Here is a 22,574-nt window from a genome sequence, read left to right as displayed (position 1 = left end):
ATATTAGAAGTTGTATTGTATTAGAAGTTAGAGCCAAAAAATATTTAATATTTATTAATTTAAGATAACAATACACCTATTATATGCCAACATATTCTTTTTATAAATCACTATATTTTCCAAAACAAAAAAATCCGTGTAGTGAGCAGAGTAGCATTGTTTACATTCATGCAAATATCTGGCTTAATAGAAGACAGCTGGATTCTCATAGCTCCTTCTACATTCAATCCATTGCGCGATCACATGACACAGCCTCTGGAAAACATTGTATTCATGAAAGGGGTGTGGAAAAGGCAAATAACAACTTAGTATTATTATGAAAACTCTTTTGGTCTAGTAATGGGCCCCTGGAAAGGCACACTTTGAGAACCATTAGAGAGAAAACTATTTTGGACAAGGTTTATGCTTCAGGATTCCTCTACGCATTGCTAGCGTAAGAGGCCAGAGTGAAGGAGTAAACGTTAACAGCATAGAGACAGCCTCTTTTTCTAAGGTGCTGAGTAATGCGGAGTCTCGCCGTAACCCAAGATGGCAACCGTCACTTGCATTTCAGTCCGTACAAGGCGTCACACAACGCGACAGCGACGCGCTCTCTCCCCGAGAGTTCCACTACATTTCCCAGGATGCTTTGCCAACGGCGTCGCCATTGGTTTGTGCCGAGGGAAGTGCACTTGACTGAGCGGAAATAGAAGATCCCGGAGACTGGGAAGGTGAAGACTAGAGGAGCTGGGGACCTGTGAGTAGTTACCTGGGACTGTCCGCTTTGGCTCTGAGGGACTCAGCTAGAGGACGAACTGCTGGGAAACGTAGGGTGGCCCCGCCTTAACCCTGGGGTATTCAAACTCGCGTTCTTCCACTAGATCTGGGGGCAGGGAGAAACAAACCATTGCTGTGGAGGCGAAGTCTTAGTATTAAGATCTTGCTATTTGAAGTTTTCTTGGGACGAGCTGGGACGAATTCGGGCCCCTGTCGCGACACAAGGGGTCGTTGGCGTGATTTTGCTGCGACGAGAGGGGCGAGGGGCGGGGCTGCTGACGGTCTGACTCAGCTTCTACAGCCGTGGTTCTCAGTTGGCTGTACATTAAAATCACCTGGGATGGCTTTTTAAAATACAGGTGTTCTGGGCCTAGGCCAGACCAATAAATCATAATCTGTGGAGAATAAGATCTGGGCAGCAGTACTTGCTAAAGCGTCCCAAGTATTATGTTGTCTAGCCAGCGTTGAGAATCACTCTTGTAGTACCTGAGTCTGACCCCCACGGAGATCCTGTGCTAGGACCAGCTGCACCAGGATTCCCCTCCCACTATAACCTGCGTTGGTTCTACAGCACACATTTGGGTGAAGCTGACGATCACTGTTTTGGCACCGATTGCGTTTTGAGCTCCATCGGAAACTTATCCTTGAGCTTCATACGGTGGTGCTGGAAAGGCAGGCCCGCATTTTTTTATTTACGAGCTGGCTATTAATTCCGAATAAAGATTAGGGCCGTTTCATTTTTCTTGCCATTGTTTTAGCTTATCCTGTTTTTTGCTACCCCGACAAAATTCGAGCAGTGGAAAGAGGAAGAGCCCCATTAAAACCGTTCTCTTTTTGCTAATATGAAATTCTGAAAGGGGAGTCAGTAAAATGTTTGGCATTATTTATGGGCTTATATAACCAATTTTTTAATAATGGATTTCAGCAAAAGGAAGTTAGGGTATGTTTTTGGTTTTGATGCAGAAGTTTGTTTATGCATGATAGGTAGGATTTTTTTTTTTTAATACAGGTTTCCCCTGCTATCCCAAAAGTTGAGCATTCCTGTCAAGCCTTTCCTAAGCTGAAATGGCCCAAGGCAAAGATTATCCACACACACACACCCTTTCCAAAAGGTGGAATTATACTACTTTGCTTTTATGAAAGACCTACATTAATATTTACCTGTTTTCACTAATTGAAAGAAATCTAAAGGGGATGTTCACTTTTATGAAAACTGTTACCATAGTAACGTAGGTCTCTGTTAAAAGCTAAGTGGCATATGGTGGACTTTTGGAAAATGGTGGATATCTGTATAAGCACCATTACCTAACATGTTTTCTCTTTTCCCAGAGCTTTGGCTTCACCTCCCTCACTGATACAGCATGGGGGAGAAGTCAGAGAACTGTAGGGCTCCAGAGGATCTTTTCAATGATTTGAAAGTTACAGATCCCCAGGAAGCAGAGTGTGCTACCCCTCTGGTTTCCAGTCCCAAAGATCACCATCTCCAGAGCAAGCTGCTCAAGGATGTTGCAGCTCATTCCCAGGAAGACCAGGGAGAAGAGGAGTGTTTTCATGACCTTAGTGCCTCATTTGAGAAGGAGGAGCCAGGAGCAGACAAGGCTGAGAACAAACCTGATGATGTGAATTCCTCTGAACTTGATGAAGAATACCTAATAGAACTGGAAAAAAACATGCCAGTTGAGGAGAAACAGGTAAATATTTATTGTACACGATCTGCCACATAAACTGCTTTTTAAACTGAATAAATGTGGCTGCTACGGTATCATAGATGGGGTCATCTGTGGTAAAGAGTAACGTGCCATCTGTGTCCTTTTTGCTTCAGTAGTGATGGAGCTGAGATAAATCAGTAGCATGGCATGGAAGCATTCAGCCTCTGCTTAGCAAACAGATTTCCTTTTTTTTTTTTTTTGTCAACTTTGAGTTCTTAAGTCTGTCTTACATAATTTTTTTCCTAGCCTATTTATGCCTTTTAGCTTTTTTTAAAAAATGACCTATCAGGGTGCCTGGGTGGCTCAGTAGTTAAGTGTCCGACTCTTGATTTCGGCTCAGGTCATCATCTCAGGGTCGTGAGATCACGCCCCGCATCAGGCTCCAAACAGGGCATGGAGCCTGTTTAAGATTCTCTCTCCATCCCTCTCTGCACCCCCCGCCCCTTTAAAAAAAAAAAAAAAAAAAGACCTTATTCATGGTGTTGGCTGCTGAAATTCCTGTAAGGGACATATTTTGGTCAGACTTTAGAATTATGGTATGCTGCCTATTTGTGTTAATTCTTTTTTTTTTTTAAAGATTTATTTATTTATTTGAGAGAGAGAGAGAATGAGAGAGTACACAAGAGGGGGGAGGGTCAGAGGGAGAAGCAGGCTCCCCGCCAAGCAGGGAGCCCGACGCGGAACTCGATCCCGGGACTCCAGGATCATGACCTGAGCCGAAGGCAGTCGCTTAACCAACTGGGCCACCCAGGCGCCCCTGTGTTAATTCTTTGATAGCAATAAATGACTACCTGAATATCCTAGGTAGTTTGGTTGCAGAGGGCAGTGACTGGGGCCTGTGTTATTTACGTAGCGTTCTTGAGGAACAGAATTGTGTGTGATAGTAGTTATTATTTGTTAAGCACCTATAGTGTGTCAGCCACTGAGCTTAAAGAATTATTTGTGTTTTCATGTGGTGTTGACAACATACCCATGAGACATACTGTTAGCATTCCCCACTAGAGAACAGAACTTCGTAACTGGCCCAAGATCACACATCTAATAAATGGCAGAACTGATTCTCAAACCCAGATCTGTTTGATTCTGAAGTCTAATGTAAATTTAATAACAAAAATAGCTGTCTTTCTACAAAGCAGATACACTAATAAAATGTACACTTTGCTGCTGCTTTGCCCCTGGGCCACATTCCTAACTGGGAAGGCTTCACTTTTGGAGACAGAAGTCTTGGTATCCCCCACATATCCTTCCTTCTCCTCTCATAAGCAAGGTCATCTGAAGAGTTACCATATCTGAGCTTGTCTGCAAAGAACTTGAATGAGATTTGTAGCTTAGGCTTCTGAAGAACTCACTGAACAGGTTATGCTATTTGGGTAATGGGCGGGGATACTAATGTGCGTTGTTACAGTGGGAGTGGGGAGGTAATGTGATATGGAGAGGAGCATCTTGTCTCTCCTTAGGCATTTTTCATTTTCAAGTCTGCTGGTTTTAACATGCATGTATTAGCTTTTGTACTAATGTGTTCCACCAGAAGAGAAGAATAAAAGGCAAAAATGAGCCTACTTCATAAAGTACCTCAGCATAAATGGCTCAGAAAATTCAATCGTATACTGTTCGATAATTAGGGAAATGATTTTCCAGAAAGTGAGTGTTTGGTTCAGCTTTCATTTCACTGGTGCAGACTTTTTAGAAATGTTGATTAAATATCTATGTTAAAATGTTAGCAATGCTTTTCTGATACTTAATATATCTTATATATTTTTTTGCCCTGATACTGAATTTTCTACAGTGCCATTGGTTTGACAGTTGTGTGGTTTGGCTCTGCTTCCCATTCCCCAATTTAGTAAAACTTTGTGTCTCCTGGCCAGGAATCATATTTTAACTTCTATAAGAATTTTAAATAATTTTATTGCCTATAAGTTGAATATTCTAACTAGCACAATACCTTTTAAACTTTTTTCTTCCTTTTAAAAATTAAGATTTAGGGCGCCTGGGTGGCTCAGTTGGTTAAGCGACTGCCTTCGGCTCAGGTTGTGATCTTGGGGTTCTGGAATGGAGTCCTGTTCGGGCTCCCAGCTCAGCGGGGAGTCTCCTTCTCCCTCTGACCCTCCCCCCTCTCATGTACTCTCTCTCATTCTCGCTCTCTCAAATAAATAAATAAAATCTTAAAAAAAAAATTAAGATTTAAAAGGTGAAAGATTTATGTGATCTGAAGAGAAACCAGATGTAATTTACATATAGTGAAACTGTTTAAGTTCTGTATACAGTTCAGGGAGTCTTGACTATATGCACCTGTGTAACATCCTTAACAGGATCCAGAACATCTCCATCATTCCAGAAACTCCCTTTGTGTGCTTCACCACTCCTTTCATCTTTCCACCCCTGCCAACCCGGGAACCCACTGTTCTGATTCCTGATAGGTTGGTTTTTTCCTGTTCCAGACTTTTGTGTAACTATAATTACTTTTCAAATATAAACATTTTATATTTGTATATCAACCTATGTTTTCATAGCTTAATTTGAAAATTTATAAGAATAACAATATCTCATAGAAACAATGTGCTGTGGTGTTAGCCCCTGTTATATTAACTCCACTAAGGAAACATCATCTGAAGAGTACAGACTGCCTTTACCTAATTGTGGTACTACTCTCTTAGGTAGTTTTATGCTGTTTTGACAAATATCTTTATGAAATTATTAGGAAACCAAAACAGATGAAGAAATGTCTCTTCACTGCACATACGTTTTGGTTTTATAGGTCATCTGAAACAGGATACCTTTGATTCTTTTAAAATAGACAAAGTTGAGATAATTCAGCAACAACAAAATAAACACAAATGGCCAAAAATGTGAAGACTTTCAGCCTCACTAATAATTTTTTTTAAGACTTATTTATTTATTTTGCGGGGAGAGAGTGCGTGCGCGTGTACACACACATGCAAGAACAGGGAGGGGCAGAGGGAGAGAGTCATCAAGCAGACTCCTCGCTAAGCGTGGAGCCCTACATGGGGCTCGATCTCACAACCCTGAGATCGATCATGAGCTGAGCTGAAACCAAGAGTCGGAGGCTTAACTGACTGAGCCACTCAGGCCCCCCTCACTAATAATCCTTAAATGCAAATTGAAACACTGTGTTTCATATTTATCTGATGTCAACAATGAGAGGACATAGGAGTGCATGTACTAATTTTGAGAGTTTAAAGTGCTACGTCATTTCTGTGGGATACAGGTATCAAATTTTTATATGGATATTTCTTTAGACCAGGGCTATCAGTAGAACCTTCTGCAATGATGGGAATTTTCTATATCTACTCTCTTCAATACAGTGGCTACCGCATTTTAATAGTCATCAGCTGGAGCATTTGAAATGTGACTAGTAGAGCTAAGGAACTGAATTTTAAAATTTTTTATTTCAGTTAATTTAAATAGTCACATGTGGCTAGTGCGTTCCATATTGGACAGCACAGCTAAACCTCTGATTCTCTTTAGTCATTTAAGGAAGTTACTAGAGATGTGTACAGATGTATGTATAAAGATGTGTTGCAGCATCATTCATAATTTTGAACATTAGAAATAATGTTCAACAGAGGTATTACTTTAAACATTTTTGCCATTTTTATGCAGCAGCATATTATGCAGTCATTAAAAAGAAAGATAAATCTTAATATTGACATGGAAAAAAATGCCTGTAATGTTAAATGAATTAAACATAATTCATGTTTATAATAAGAGATATGTATTTGGTTTTTGTCCAGTTCCTGGCACAGAGGTCCTAAAACCCTTGGAATTGCCTAGTAAGAGATAAGAGTGTAGTTTGTTATTTATAACAAGTCCCTTTCAACCACACACGAGGTGATTTTTGGAAGTCCCCCAAGGATGAGGTCTGGTTGTCAAGAGTTGGGAGCTTTCAGCACCACCCTACCCCACCCCGACCTCTGGGGAGGGGACGGGGGCTGGAGGTTGAGTTAATCACTTGGGGCCAGTGATTTGACCAATCGTGCTTATGTACTGAAACCTACATTAAAAACCCAAAAGAAGGGTTTAGAGAGCTTCCACACTGAGTGAACCTGTGGAGGTGCAAGGAGGGTGACACTCCCAGAGGGCGTGGAAGCTCAGTGCCCCTTCCCACATACCTTGTCCTATGCATCTCTTCCAGCTGCCTATTCCCAGAGTTACAGTCTTTAGAATAAACTGGTAATCTAGTAAGTAAACTGTTTCCCTGAGTTTTGTGAGCCTTTTTAGCAATTTAATTGCACCTGAGGAAGAGGTCATGGGAACTTACAATTTATAGCCCATACGTCAGAAGCAGAGGTGACAGCCTGGACTTGCAGTTGGCATCTGAAGTAGGGGTGGGGTTGGGGCCAGTCTTGTGGCACCGAGCCTTTAATTTGTAGGATCTGACATGCGTTAAAACAACAACACAAGTTACTCCACTTTAAGAATATAAATAAATAAAAGTTGATTCTTTACCACCAGCATGGACTTTTACCAAATAGCATGTAAAGCTGACCTTGAGGATTTAGAAAGAAATGCTATTAAAGGATCTGGGTATTGGCAAATGTTTCTCTTCAGGCAGAATCAAGTATCAATAGCTAAAGCCTGTTATTCAAGCTGACTTGACTTGCCCTGTGCTGAGAAGATAATCCGGGCTCAAGAGGAGTTCCCGTTCTTAGCAGAACTCATAAATCAAGAGCAATGGAGAGGAGGAGGGAGGGGGCAAAAACAACAAGAGTAATGGAGGAGGAAGGCAGTAAAGATTTTTAAAAACAGGCAAAATCTCTTAAGGAAAGCACTGTGTATATGTGTATATATATCTTAACCTTTTGTGAAAACTTAAATGTCGACATGACTACCCAGAGGAATGGGATTTCAGCAAATATTTGAGATGTACTAGATCTGCAAAGCAAATAGGTGATTCTCAAAGGCCTGGTTGAAGTAAAGGACAAATCTGGTAGCACATGAGAATTGTTGCTATAATATTAGACGCAAAGATGCTTTATAGTATGGAGACCTGTGGAACATACTGGATTGTGGTGCTATTGATCCTGTAGTAGAATCACCTTTTATGGGCTACTTGTCACAGTAGAGTTTAGTCCTTATGTGTATATTCCCTAGGTAATTTTTTTTTAAGATTTTATTTATTTATTTGAGAGAGAGCGAGCATGATCGGAGTGAGGGGCAGAGGGAGAAGCAGACTCCCCGCCGAGCAGGGAGCCCAGTGATAGGGCTCGATCCACGGACTCCAGGATCATGACCTGAGCCAAAGGTAGATGCTTAACCAACTGAGCCACCCAGGCACCCCTCCCTCCCTAGGTAATTCTTACGTGCTCACTAAAGTGGAGGACCTCTCTCTTGGGGTCTTGCACATCATCTAACTTCATCAAATAGCTGCTGAATAAATGGTATGATTATCTCTGCTGTGAGGGCCAGTAATTGGTCTTACAAGTTATAGACCGTTTATCTCATTCATTTATTTACACCAGAAATATTCGCATTTCTTCCACGTGTCAGGCATTGTTTGAGGCGCTTAAGAATACAGTGGTAAACAAGACTGGAGGATTTCTCTTCTCTCATAGCTGGGAGATATTTAAAAAAATGAAAAATAATAAATATAAATAAACAAGTAAAATGATAAGATGAAGTGACAAGGCATGGGATTAGAAGGATGGGAAGGACTACTTTAGATTGGTTGGTCAGGAAAGGCCTCTCTGGAGAGGTTGTATATCAGCAAAGACTGGAAGGGAAAAAGGAGTTAAATATGTGAACAGTCTGAGAGGGAAATATTCCATATAAGGGGAGAAAGTAGTATATGGCACGATTCCTTGGCTTCAGCTACTGTGGGGTGGATGGTGATACCGTTTATAAATATGGAGAAGACGGAGGGATTTTGAGTTCATTAGGGTTCTAGTGATTTAATTCTTGCTGTAAATGAAAAAGTTTATTTGTAAGCCATAATGCAGATTTAGTCATTTTAAAGATTATTTATTTATTTATTTATTTATTTATTTGACAGAGAGAGACACAGTGAGAGCAGGATCACAAGCAGGGGGAGAGTTAGAGGGAGAAACAGGCTTCCTGCAGAGCAGGGAGCCCGATGCGGGGCTCGATCCCAGGACCCCGGGATCACGACCCGAGCCAAAGGCAGACGCTTAACGACTGAGCCACCCAGGCGCCCCCAGATTTAGTCATTTTAATGGGTTTCCTGCCTCCTGCCATTTGATATACATGGTATTCATTTGCAAATAGGTACACATGTAGATCCATTTAAGTAAGAGTTACAAAAGTCTGTTGCTTGGTGAACATGTACTCAGTGCAAGGTTCTGGGATTTTAAGACATTTTCCTTAGTCTCTGAAAACATAAAGGGTTGTTCTTTCCTTCAAGACTGTTTATGTTTAACCAGGAACCGTTATTGAAGTATTGGTTTGGAGCAGAAGTTCTTTATCAGTTCTTTCCCTACCTCTCATTTTTCCTAACTCCCACAGTACTTAATCTTTTTGATTTCCACATTTTTTGTGTTATTTTCATAATTGTTTCCAAGGTTGTTGGAACAGTGAGCATGTTTGCAGGGAGCATTCTCTTGGTTGCTTCCAGAGAGTTTTCAATGACTTTTCTGTAGTGGCCTGCATATTCTGTTAACTTTATGAGAAAACTCTTTCTGATTTGTTTCCCTTTTATTTCATTTTTAATGGGCATCCTTTTGAACTAAGGTTGCCATATTTATTAATTTCTTAGCGTTTACTAGTTTTGGGTTTAATGAACACTATTGACAAGTGATCAAATAAAATCCTAGAACTTAAGAATTGGAAGGGACCTTAGATTTCTGATCCAAGTTTAAGTCAGGGGAAATAATATTTCCAAAATGTTTACTCCAAAACATTTGGAAGTTAGTGGGTTGGGTGTTTTTTTTTTTAAGATTTTATTTATTTGTTTGTTTGTTTATTATAGAGAGTGGGGAGGGGAGGAGTAGAGGGCAAGGGACAAGCAGACTCTGCTGAGCGCAGAGCCCGATGTGGGTCTCAATCTCACGACCCTGAGATCATGACCTGAGCCGAAATCAAGAGTCAGACACTCAACTGACCCAGGCATCCCTTAGTGGGATAATTTAGACTGTTTGCTGATGAAAAAGTTAAAGTGACATTCGGTGTTCCTTAAGGAAGGAACTTTATGTAGAACTGTAGGTATGTGTTTATTAAGGAAGATCACTTTATGTAGATCAGTGGTTCTCAAACTTTATTGTACCTAAGAGTCACAGGAAATATATTAATCCTGCAAAGTCCTGAGAAGTGTCTTGATAGCACAGACTTGTGAGGTGGCAGCCAGGAATCTGCTTTGTTAATGAACATCGCCAGGTCATTTTGGTATAGGTGAAACTGTGGCCACTCTTTGAGAGACAGAAAGCCAGACTGACACACCACCAAGCTTTCAAAACACAAGTGTAACCGGTATACTGACTGCATCTAACATCAGAAGAGTTTATCAATGGGATGTTTTTCTTTTACCCTCATCTGTGCTTGGGGTCTAAAACAGACTTGTTGGGCAGAATTTAAACAGTGCTAAAGTAAGGAAATTTAGTTCTATTAAATTGAGTTTTGGGAAGTAGAATTTTCTGAGCTAAGAAGGAAATATTTCTAAGGTTAGTTTCTCATAGAGCAGTCATCTTTCCTGAAAAATATAGGACTTAATGAGAGGTCAGGTTCTAACTACAGCTTAAATCCAAAGAGCCTCCCTCCAGACTCCCTAGAGGGTTTCTAAAAGTGACTTGTGGAGAGAACAAATGTGTCTGTATGTGTAAAGCATCCACCTTCTATTTCAAAGAAAACAAAACTGAAGCTTTTGTTTCCTTTTTAATGATAAAAGGACTGCTGTCCCCAGCCTTTCAGTGTGTAGCTTTTTCATCTCACCTGGATAAGAGCATAGCGGAAAAGTTTTGTTTCGTGTGCCTCCATTTTCCAGCCCTTTAGCAAGTATGTAGCTTTTTTTTTTTTTTTTAAACACTCATTTTTGACCCTTAGGTGGTTGATCTCTGGCCACAGTGCTTGACTTGTTTTATTTTGTAGCAATTACTTTACAAAACTGCAGGGGGAAGCAGAGAGCTGCTGACAGATCTATGATACGGAAATTAACTTGCTGATGTGAACTTCTTGGTTTTCTCCCTGTTGTCTATTATTAAACACATGATCACTGCAGGATCATTAAGAGAATTTTTTTAAATGTATTCAGTGCAAGTTTTTGTTATTTAATGACAGAAGGGTTATACACTTCTAAGCTCTAAGTTATTTCTGTTCTATTCACTGATCTTAAGTATAGGGAATATTCCTAGCTGGCATTGTGAAGGTGGTTGTTTCGTGATTAATAAGGGAATGGAGGAGCACCTTCTGTCTGACGTTTTTGCCAGTTTACACCAAGATTAAAGTTGTATCAATTTAAATTCTCTAGGATTTTGAGTCACAGAAAGCCATTCCTCACACTGAGATTGAAGAGCAAATCACCTATATTTTCTTCCAATACTTGTATGGTTTCACTTTATACATTTAGATCTCCAGTCTACATGGAATTTACTCTTGTGTAAAGTGTATAAATATATTCTAATTTTATCTTTTTCCAAATGACTACCAAGTTGTCCTAGCACCATTTTTAAAAGTCCATCTTGGGCGCCTGGGTGGCTCAGTTGGTTAAGTGACTGCCTTCGGCTCAGGTCATGATCCTGGAGTCCCTGGATCGAGTCCCGCATCGGGCTCCCTGCTCGGCAGGGAGTCTGCTTCTCCCTCTGACCCTCCCCCTTCTCATGTGCTCTCTCTCATTCTCTCTCTCTCAAATAAATAAATAAAAAATCTTGAAAAAAAATAAAAAATAAAAAATAAAAGTCCATCTTTGCCTCAATGATTTAATTAAATTTTAATATCAACTCAGACTAAGTTTGTATCCTTTTCCAAATGCTTACCTTCTACCTGCTTTGTCAGATTATCAGTTAAAGTCTAACTTAATTTACAATGGTATCATTAATCAAAACAACCACATTTAGGGGCACTGGGGTGGGGTAGTAGGTTAAGTGTCCAACTTGATCTCACCTCAGGTCTTGATCTTAGGGTCATGAGTTCAAGCCCCATATTGGGCTCCATGCTGGGCATGGAGCCAACTTCAAAACAAAAACAAAAAAACATTTACAGATCAGGTTGGATCACCATTGGAAGGTCGCAGTGGCAATGAAATTTAAAAATAACTGGAGAATTGATTCGTTTAGAAATACAGAAATGTGTTGTTGTGATGGTGTTTTGCAATTTAATATTTCAAAGTTCTTTTATCTTTAAGAAAGTACAGTTCTCCATATCGTGTGAAATTCTTTTGCCCTGTGATCCAAGAAAATCATTCCCTGGAAAACAGAGTAAAATTAAAGATCCTGAACATACCTGTATTTGTGAAGGAAAAGAATAGATTTTAAACATTTATGAATCGAATTTGTCCATCTGCGGGGCGCCTGGGTGGCTCAGTCATTAAGCGTCTGCCTTCGGCTCAGGTCATGATCCCAGGGTCCTGGGATGGAGCCCCGCCTCGGGCTCCCTGCTCAGCAGGAAGCCTGCTTCTCCCTCTCCCACTCCCCCTGCTTGTGTTCCCTCTCTCGCTGTGTCCCTCTCTCTGTCAAATAAATAAATAAAAACTTAAAAAAAAAAAGAATTTGTCTATCTGCAAAAAACCATTTTACTAATTCAGTGGAAAATGGCCTTGGATTAACTATAGAAGAACAACTGAAGATCTGTGGTGTATGTGCCTGATTCAGGGAGGTAGAGGTTTATTTTTTTTATTTTAATTTTTTATTTTTATTTAAATTCAATCAACATATAATGTATTATTAGTTTCTAGGTAGAGTTCAGTAATTCATCAGTCTTTTATAATACCCAGTGCTCATTATATCCCATGCCCTCCTTAATGTCCATCACCCAGTTACCCCTTCCCCCCACCACCCTCACCTCTAGTAACCCTCAGTTTGTGTCCTATGCTTAAGAATCTCTTATGGTTTGTCTCCCTCTCTGATTTCGTCATTTTATTTTTCCCTCTCTTCCCCTATGATCCTCTGTTTTGTTTCTTAAATTCCACGTAGGAGTAAGTATGATAATTATCTTTCTCTGATTGACTTGTTTTGCTTAGCATAATACCCTCTAGTCCATCCATGCCATTACAAATGGCAAGATTTCAGTTTTTTGATAGCTGAGTAGTATTCCATTGTATTTATATACCATACCTTCTTTATCCATTCATCTGTTGATGAACATCAGGGCTCTTTCCATAGTTTGGCTATTGTGGACGTTGCTGCTATAAAGGTAGAGGTTTATTTTATTTATTTTAAAGATTTTCTTTATTTGACAGGGAGACACAGCAAGAGAGGGAACACAAGCAGGGGGAATGTGAGAGGGAGAAGCAGGCTTTCTGCGGAGCAGGGAGCCCGATGCGGGGCTCGATCCCAGGACCCTGGGATCATGACCTGAGCCAAAGGCAGACGCTTAACGACTGAGCCACCCAGGCGCCCCGGTAGAGGTTTATTTTAACATAGGTCTCAAAATGACTAAAGATGAGATCTGTGGGACCAGATGACATGTTCTAGAGCAGTGTCATCTTAGTTGACAAGTGCCTTAGTTCTTGATAGCAAGGGAATTAAAAATATCTTATAATTTAAATGTAATTTTTAAAAATTTAGTGCTTTCTGGGATGCCTGGGTGGCTCAGTCAGTTAAGTGGCTGCCTTTGGCTCAGGTCATGATCCCGGGGTCCTGGGATTGAGTCCCACATCGGGCTCCTTGCTCAGTGGGGAGCCTATTTCTCCCTCTGCCTGCCACTCCCCCTGATTGTACTCTCGCTCACTCTCTCTGTGCACTCTCTCTCTCTAGCAAATAAATAAAATCTTCTAAAAAAAATCTAGTGTTTCCTGTTATATTAATTTTTTAGTGTACCGTTTTAATATTTCTCATTTTTAAACTGTTTCTTCGCTAAAATTTTTTAGTGGTTGCTATATGGATTATGTTGTGCATCTTATTATAGTCTAGTTTAATACTACATAATTCCAGTAATGTATAGAAATTTTGCTTCAGTGTAACTCCCATTTCCTCCCCTTCATTTGTGCCACTATTGTCACATACAGTATATCAATATATGTTATAAACCCAACCATATAGTATCATAGTTATTATATAATCTGTCTTTTAAGGAAATTAAGAGAGAAAAGAAGGGGTGCCTGGGCGGTAAGTTGGTTTAGCATCCAGCTCTCTTGTGGAGTCGGCTTGAGATTCTCTCTCCCTCTTCCTCAGCCCTTCCCATTCGTGCATGCATGCTCACTCTCAAATAAATCTTAAAAAAAAATTATTTATAGAGCCTTTTATGTATTTATCATTTCTAATGCTCTTCATTTCTCCTTGTAGATTTGAATTACCATCGAGTGTCAGTTCCTCTCAGTCCAAAGGATTTCCTTTAGTATATCTTGTTTTGTGGGGTTTTTTGGGTTTGTTTTTTTTTTATTTGACAGACACAGCGAGAGTGGGAACACAAGCAGGGGGGAGTGGGAGAGGGAGAAGCAGTCCTCCCGCGGAGCAGGGAGCCCAGTGAGGGGCTCGATCCCAGGACCCTGGGATCATGACCTGAGCTGAAGGCAGACGCTTAACGACTGAGCCACCCAGGCGCCCCCCCTTTAGTATGTCTTGTAAGGAAGGTTTGGTGGAAGCACATTCTGTGTTTATCTGTGAATGTCTTTACTTTGCCTTCCTTCTGAGGTATGGTTTTGCCGCATATCTAGTTCTTGGTTGACAATTTTTTTTTCTTTCAACATTCTGAGTATATCATTACACTGCCTCTGGCCTCAGTTGTTCCTGGTGAGAATCGGGTAACAATACTAGTTTTGCGGGCGCCTGGTTGGCTCAGTTGGTTAAGTGACTGCCTTCGGCTCAGGTCATGATCCCAGGGTCCTGGGATCGAGTCCTGCATCGGGCTCCCTGCTTTGCGGGGAGCCTGCTTCTCCCTCTCCCACTCCCCCTGCTTGTGTTCCCTCTCTCGCTGTGTCTCTCTCTGTCAAATAAATAAATAAAATCTTAAAAAAAAAAAAAATACTAGTTTTGCTCTTCCCCTATACCTGGTAAGTTTCCCTGCTGTTGCTTTCAGATTTTCTCTTTGTATTTGTCTTTCAGCAGTTTGACTCTGGTGTCTCTAGATATGGATCTATGTACTTGGGGTTCATTGAGCTTCTTGGATCTTTAGGTTAACATTTTTCATCAAAATTTTGACCTTTTCAGCCATTATGGCTTCAGATATTTGTTCTGTCCCTTTTTCTCTTCTCTTCTGGGACTCCCGTCACATGTGTTGTGAGGGCTCTGTTTTTTCTCATCCTTTTTCTGCCCTCGGTTCTTCAAATTGGATGTCTGTTGCTCTCACTTCAAGTTTACTTATTTTTCATGCCAATTCAAATCTCCTTTTTATCAATTTTTCATTTCAGTTTTTGGACTTTTCAACTTTTTCTTCATTTTAAATAATTTTTGTCCCTTTATCATGGTTCTCTTTTTTTAATCATTGTCATTATGCTCTCATTTAAGTCTTTAAACACAATTTCCTTTAGTTCTTTGAACATATTTATTTATAGGTGCTTTCACATCTTTGCTAGATCTAAAATCTGTGGATGTTCAGATGTTTCTTTTGACTTTTCTTCTGATTATAGGTCAAACTTTCTGTCTCTTTTTATGTCTTATAGTTTTTTATTAAAACTGGATGTTTTAAGTTAATACTGTAGCAACTCTGGATTCTGGCCCCTTCCCACCACCACCACCCCCCACTTGCATTATTTTTGTTGTTGCTTTTTTGTCAACTTGTTTGTTTAGTAATTTACCTGGACTTAAATTGTATAATCTATTTCCCCTGGGGTATGTAGCCACTGACAGCTGTGCTCAGGTGGGTTTTGTTTTTGTCTGTGTTTTTATTATTTTTTTATTTTTTTAGATTTTATTTATTTATTTGAGAGAGAGACAGAGAGAGAGAGCATGAGAGGGGGGAGGGTCAGGAGGGTCAGAGGGAGAAGCAGACTCCCTGCCGAGCAGGGAGCCCAATGCGGGACTCGATCCCGGGACTCCAGGATCATGACCTGAGCCGAAGGCAGTTGCTTAACCAACTGAGCCACCCAGGCGCCCGTCCGTGTATTTATATTTTTAAGTCTGGCCTTCGTGGGGTTGCTTCTGTTTTTGCACAGCTTAGTGGTCAGCCAATAACTGGTCAGAGATTATGTTCAAACACCTCAAGCCAATAAGGCTTCCACCTACTGATTTGTCTGTAGATTTAGAAATGTATGACAATTTTAGGGAATTTTCAAGTCTGCCCTAGCTGGACTCTCTTGTTCTCCTCACCACATGTACACAGGCTCCTGATAGGGCAAGGGTGTGTGAATAGCTTTGGCCCTCTTCATTCTTCCCAAGCATGCACACCATGCTTTGAAGAGCTTATCAAGTATCTCTGTGACTGCCTCTTCTATCTACTGGTTATATTTCTGTCTGGTCCATGGGTCCCTTGTTTGCCCAGCCAGGGCTGCAACCACAGAGTAGTAGAACCTCTGACCTTCCCTGTTTGCTTGCCACTCAGATTGCTACTTATTACTGAAACCACCACTGGGCATGGATTATTTTACCTTCTGCTTTGAATCAGTTCAGCCTCCTCAAACAGTGGAACTGCTAGTTATTCATGGCCTACCTTGCTGTATTCCAACCACGATCCGTGATGTCACATGATCGGAGGAAGAAGGGGAGCAGTCCCTTGCAAATAAGCCACAGATCTCATGGTTGTTTCCTAAAATTCAATAATTTTCATGTGTTACTTTGTTGTAAGCTTTTAGTCAATTTTTAGAACACTGAAATAGTTTTGACCATTTTGTACAATTTGTAGTTGCTTTTTAGGTTATAGGATTTGGTAACCTCCTCACTTTGCCATATCAGAAGTCGCACCCAGTATTGAGTTTTGATCTGTGTAAGTATTTTACACATTAAAGTATTAAAATTAAACCAGAAAGGATGAGGGAAAAATTAAGCCTTAAAATGGATTACACATTGAAACAAATTAATATAACTATATCATATTGATTACATAGAGAAGACAATTCCAGTAACTTTGGACACAGTACTCTGGCTGTTCACCCTTAGTAGGATATATTCTAAAGTTAGAACTGCAATGAAATCTTGAACTTTAGGGGCGCCTAGGTGGTTCAGTCGTTAAGCGTCTGCCTTCGGCTCAGGTCATGATCCCAGGGTCCTGGGATCGAGCCCTGCATCGGGCTCCCTGCTCTGCGGGAAGCCTGCTTCTCCCTCTCACACTCCGCCTGCTTGTGTTCCCTCTCTCACTGCCTCTCTCCGTCAAATAAATAAATAAAATCTTTAAAAAAAAAAAGAAATCTTGAACTTTACATAATAGATTAGTTGTATGTACTGATATTCTTATAGTAATTTCAGAACTTTTTTGTTGATTTTAGGATAGAGCAAATGAGTAAATATATTGCTATTACTGGGAACCAGGGTTTTCAGTGTGGGAAAAGTGAGGAAGAATCCGGTGGTGTTCACTTGTATGACTACATACAAGATTTCATGTGTATGTATTCTTTGGACTCGTGGGATTTTTGTTTTTTTCTTTTTTAAAGATGTATTTCCTGCATTTCTTTTTTTTTTTTTTTTTTAAGATTTTATTTCTTTTTCAACAGAGAGAGACAGCGAGAGAAGGAACACAAGCAAGGGGAGTGGGAGAGGGAGAAGCAGGCCTCCCGCCGAGCTGGGAGCCCAATGTGGAACTCGATCCCAGGATCCTGGCTGGGATCATGACCTGAGCCGAAGGCAGAAGCTTAACGACTGAGCCCCCCAGGCACCCTATTTCCTGCATTTCTTATGGAGAGGGCCTAAAAGTAGTGACTTGCTAGTAACAGGGAACATACTAGCATCCAGATCTTGGTTTCTAAATACCATTCCCCACTAAAAGGATGCAGGACTCCTTGGAGAAATAGCTGATTCCAAGGCTGGAGCAGGCATAATACAAAGTACTGCACCTGGAACACAATATATACTTACAACAAAGTCCACGCTTAGAAGGACAGACCCAGGCAAAGGCTCATGCAGCTCCTGGAAGTGAGCTAGGGAGACTCAGGCAGGAAACCCTGGAGCATGGTCTAAAAGGGCTCCATGGGAGGAAATGTGCGGTTAGTTGAGGGCCTGGCCAGGGCCCCCTCTTGCCTAGGTCTAAGGGCTGCACAGTGTTTTATACCCATGAAACCATTTAAGCATTAAGTAATATTCCAGACATTCTGCAATGTTTTTATTATATATATGTAGACACACATTTTTAAAAAATATATATAATGTGAGACAATTGAATCCCCAAATTAGAGGTACTAATGTACAGTGTGTTCAAAGAAAGATTGTGCAAGGAAGGAAGTGAAAGGTGTCTCTGAGGAGGAGATATGCTTTGTGCTGAACTTTGAAAACAGGAAAATTTGGTTTGGGCAGTTGGAAAGAAGTTACAGAAGAAAAACAAAGGCATTCCAAGGTGGGGATGCATTAATAAAGGAATGGAATGAAGGATAAGGTGGTGGGTGTTGAGAGACCATAAAGAGATCAAACTGTCTAGAGGAGGGACTTGTGTTGGGTGGTAATGAGAGATGAGGTTGAGTAGATTGGAATAGAATTTGGTGTAGTGTAAAAAAAAAAAAAAAGGAAAAAGGAAACCAAGAGATTTCTGAATCGTGATTTTCTTACTGTAAAATGGGTAAGATTTGATGCTTACATCTCAGAATTGCCTTGCAAAAGCAAATGAGCTAGTATATGTGATTACAGATTTTAAGAAGTAGAATGCTATAGTAATACCAGTTATATAATTTTGAACTCCAGGCTGAAAAGTTTGCAGTTGTGGTAGTAACTGTTAAAATAAACTCTATTTGGGGCGCCTGGGTGGCTCAGTCGTTAAGCGTCTGCCTTCGGCTCAGGTCATGATCTCAGAGTCCTGGGATCGAGCGCTGCATCGGGCTCCTCGCTCTGCGGGAGGCATGCTTCTCCCTCTCCCACTCCCTCTGCTTGTGTTCCCTCTCTCGCTGTGTCTATCTCTGTCAAATGAATAAATAAAAAATCTTTAAAAAAAATAATAAATAAATAAAAAATAAACTCTATTCATCAAGAGCATTGTCTCTGGGGTTTTCCTTGACAGCTCTTGTGATGATTTATGATGCAGAATAATACTACTATTTCTGCCTGAGTTTTCAGTGATGGGGAGGCGTACTAAGTAAAGAGCCCTTTAAAATTTCTTTGGTTTCCATTGTTATGGAAATATAATTCTAGAGCAGATGTTTCTCTGTGAGGCCTCTGGAATGTGTTAAAAGACATTGTTGGAGGGGCGCCTGGCTGGCTCAGTAGTCAGTAGACCATGCGACTCTTGATCTCTGGGGTTGTGAGTGCAAGCCCCATGTTGGGCACAGAGATTACTTAAAACAAAACATTGTGGAGATGCGAGAGGGCTCCTAACCACATTAGACCAGAACCTGGAACAATTGGAACCTGATAATGCTGCTGAATGTCAGCACTACCAGCTCATTTATGTGTGTATGCTCTTGGCATTTAACATGCTAAGTAACACTTATTCCCTACAAAATCTGTCTTTGGATTCCAGTAATGCTACACAGTGTGCATGCCATCTTTTGGAGAAAGAGAATGTTCCAGCAGCAGCATAAACCCTAGTCTTTGTACTGGGATCAAGTTAGTCTCTTGGCACAGCTGGGAGATAGTGCAGCTTTCTCCTAAAAGTGCTATTTTTAGCTGTTTCCAAGGAGATGTTCAGCATGATATTGATAATTGCATTAATCCTCAATTTACACAATCTGTGGAAGCAGCAGCTCTTTTACAGTGTTTACTGCTTAATGGGTCACTGGGTTGTGATTTGCCAGCCGAAAAAATAAAATGCCTTCCTTCAAATAATTGGCTTGAGAAATATGTTCCGGATCTCTTCCCTTTGCCAGTTCAACTTTTAGTCCTAGTTGTAAAGACACTGAGCATAGCATAACATTTAAACTTGTCAAATCACTACTTCATACACCTGAAACTAATGTAACATTGTATGTCAACTACACTTAAATAAAAAAATTTAAAAACGGGAAAAAAAAAAAAAAAGACACTGAGCTTTTCCCAGGCTGCCTGCTCAGGCTGGCCATTATTGGTAATTCCTTCTGGGTATACCGTGGATCTAAGCTTTGCCTACTGGTATCTTATTGTTCTAAATTTACCAAAGGATGATTAAACTCTTTACACACACACAAACACACACACACACATATATACACACACGAGTCTGATCTGGCAGTCTGAGTGCTTCATCTGTGTTCATAAAACATTCCTGATGAATTTGCTATGGAGAACAGATTATAGATCAGAAAGTAGCTTCAAAGAGTTAAAATAGAGGAGACTGAAAGTTCTTAAAGGATAGATATTAAACCCTAGTAACTTGATTAATGGTTCTTCTTTAAAGAATTTTTGTTTTTGAAATAACCTTTCTAAAATATTTTAAAGACCTTTAGGACCTGTGTTGCATTTATTCATATGATCATGTAATTTTCTCCTTTAACTTATTAATATGGTACCTGGCATTAATATATCTTATAAAGTCAAACTAACTTTTCATTTCACTGTTAGAACATTATTGGTCAATTATGCATGATGTGTGTGTGTGAATTTAAAATTGGCAATGAGGGCGCCTGGGTGGCTCAGTCGTTAAGCGGCTGCCTTCGGCTCAGGTCATGATCCCAGAGTCCTGGGATTGAGTCCCACATTGGGCTCCCTGCTCAGCAGGAAGCCTGCTTCTCCCTCTCCCACTCCCCCTGCTTGTGTTCCTGCTCTCGCTGTCTCTGTCTCTGTCAAATAAATAAATAAAATCTTAAAATAAAATAAAATTGGCAATGAATTTGCTATTACAGAGTTTTAAATTTACCTTAATTGAAATTGTTTTATAATTTTTAAATATTATTTTTTTCATACCCCTTTCACCCATGTCTCCCACTCCCTGACCCTGCCTCAGGCAATGGTCAGTCTGTTCTCTGTATCTATGAGCGTGGGACTTTTTGTGTGTTTTGTTGTTTAGAATCCACATATAAAAGAAATCATAAGATATTTGTCTTTCTTTTATTGACTTACTTCACTTAGGGTAATGCCCTCTAGATCCATCCATGTTATTGCAAATGGCAGGATTTCATCTTTTTATGGCTGAATAGTACTCTGTGTGTGTGTGTGTATACAGCACAATTTTTTTTAACTAGGCAAAGAACTTTATTAACCTTGTTTCAAAGTTTATTCCCAGGCTGCTTCACCTTAATTAGCTGCAAAAAATGAATTGTATAGAAGCAAAAACTGAAAAGAGCTGCAGTGTCCAAGGGGCTTGGGCTTAAAAATATTAGAGATCCTGGGGCGCCTGGGTGGCTCAGTCGTTAAGCGTCTGCCTTCAGCTCAGGTCATGATCCCAGGGTCCTGGGATCGAGCCCCCCATCGGGCTCCCTGCTCCATGGGAAGCCTGCTTCTCCCTCTCCCACTCCCCTGCTTGTGTTCCTGCTCTCACTAACTCTCTCTCTGTGTCAAATAAATAAATAAAATCTTTAAAAAAAAAAAATTAGAGATCTAGATTTATCAGATCCGTGAACAAAATTTTAAAAAGCAGTCATAATATAAAATAGCAGCTCCCAGGGCGCCTGGGTGGCTCAGTCGTTAAGCGTCTGTCTTGGGCTCAGGTCATGATCCCAGGGTCCTGGGATCCAGCCCCGCATCGGGCTCCCTGCTCAGTGTGGAACCTGCTTCTCCCTCTCCCTCTGCTGCTCCCCCATTTATGTGCTCTTTCTCTCTCTCAAATAAATAAAATCTTTTAAAAAAAATAAAATAGCGGCTCCCAATAACTTCTTTAAGTTTTATCTTCAGAAGTTGACTCGGGGGGCACCTGGGTGGCTCAGTCGTTAAGCATCTGCATTCGGCTCAGGTCACAATCCCAGGGTCCTGGGATCAAGCCCCACATCGGGCTTCCTACTCTGCAGGAAGCCTGCTTCTCCCTCTCCCACTCCCCCTGCTTGTGTTCCCTCTCTCGCTGCGTCTCTCTCTCTCAAATAAATAAAATCTTAAAAAAAAAAAAAGGTTGACTCAGTTCAGTTTGCTTCATTCTTGGCAGCTTCATCAGAATTCCCACAAGATCTGGAACTTCATCATTCTCATCCTCTCCAATGGAAAAGTGGTGCTTTTCCATCTGTAGATTATTTGAGCAGAACTTCAGCCAGTCTTCTTAAACTAGTCAGACTGTCTTCACCAAATTGGTGTAAGACAGTAGCATTTCTGTCAGCTCCTGTCTCAGCAGGGCCTGGAACGGTGAAAGTGTTCACTTCCCGGGTTGCCTGAACTTTTAGGTTGTGAAAGTGGATCAGTGTTCCATGGTTTGTGAACATACTTGTTTCTTCAATACCAGAGATATTGTTTACTCCTAACTTCTTTAAGGAGAACTGAAGTTATTTATCATCTGCTGTAGCTGTTTTCTGAGCCGCCTTCTTTCATCGAGCTGTTCCTTTCCCACCACTGCACACTTGCGCTTACAGTTTGGTGAGTTTCTCTTGGTTCATGATAGTTTCTTTCATCCTGTTGGACTGGAAATGGGAGCGAGCAGGGGACTAGGGTTGGTAGGGTTGGCATTCGGGGTCTCAGGCAGACCAGCTGAAATTTAGCTGCATAGGCGGCAGCTAGAGGGAGGCTGGATGTGATGGCTGCACCACCGTTTCTTTATCCCTTCATCCATGGACAGATGCTTAGGTTGTTTCCATATCTTGGCTGTTGTAAATAATGCTGCAGTGAGCTAAGGGTGCATATATCTTTTCAAATTAGTATTTTCATTTTTTTCAGCTAAATACCCAGAAGCTGGGTCATATGGTAGTTCCTTTTTTAATTTTTTTTTTTTTAAGTAGGCTCCATGCCCAGCATGAAGTCTAATGTGGGCTTGAACCCAACGATCCTAAGAATAAGACGTGAACTGAGATCAAGAATCAGATGTTTAACCAACTGAGCCACCCAGGCACCCCTATTTAATTTTTTAAGGAACCTCCAAACAGTT

At 40.7% G+C, this 22,574-nt stretch overlaps 1 protein-coding gene and 1 pseudogene across 3 annotated transcripts in view; one reads left to right on the top strand and one right to left on the bottom strand.

The window, feature by feature from the left end:
* Window positions 1-586: 586 nt before the first annotated feature.
* Window positions 587-22,574, top strand: part of TTC1 (tetratricopeptide repeat domain 1) — a 50,690-nt gene continuing 28,702 nt past the window's right edge. For all 3 annotated transcript variants that reach the window (XM_045901949.3, XM_045901944.3, XM_054513756.2), the window contains exons 1-2: window positions 587-736; window positions 2,086-2,447. In XM_045901949.3, coding sequence (XP_045757905.2) covers window positions 2,118-2,447 — 330 coding nt within the window. In that variant the 5' untranslated portion in view covers window positions 587-736; window positions 2,086-2,117. The remainder of the gene's footprint in view (window positions 737-2,085; window positions 2,448-22,574) is intronic.
* Window positions 21,625-22,104, bottom strand: LOC135365418 (transcription factor BTF3-like; annotated as a pseudogene).

The sequence above is a fragment of the Mirounga angustirostris genome, unplaced genomic scaffold (assembly GCF_029215605.1).
Source record: "Mirounga angustirostris isolate CCGP_5_RB_7025 unplaced genomic scaffold, mMirAng1.0.hap1 SCAF_7, whole genome shotgun sequence".
Taxonomy (NCBI): domain Eukaryota; kingdom Metazoa; phylum Chordata; class Mammalia; order Carnivora; family Phocidae; genus Mirounga; species Mirounga angustirostris.
Note: the sequence above shows the minus strand (reverse complement) of the source record. Positions and strands in the feature narration are given on the sequence as shown.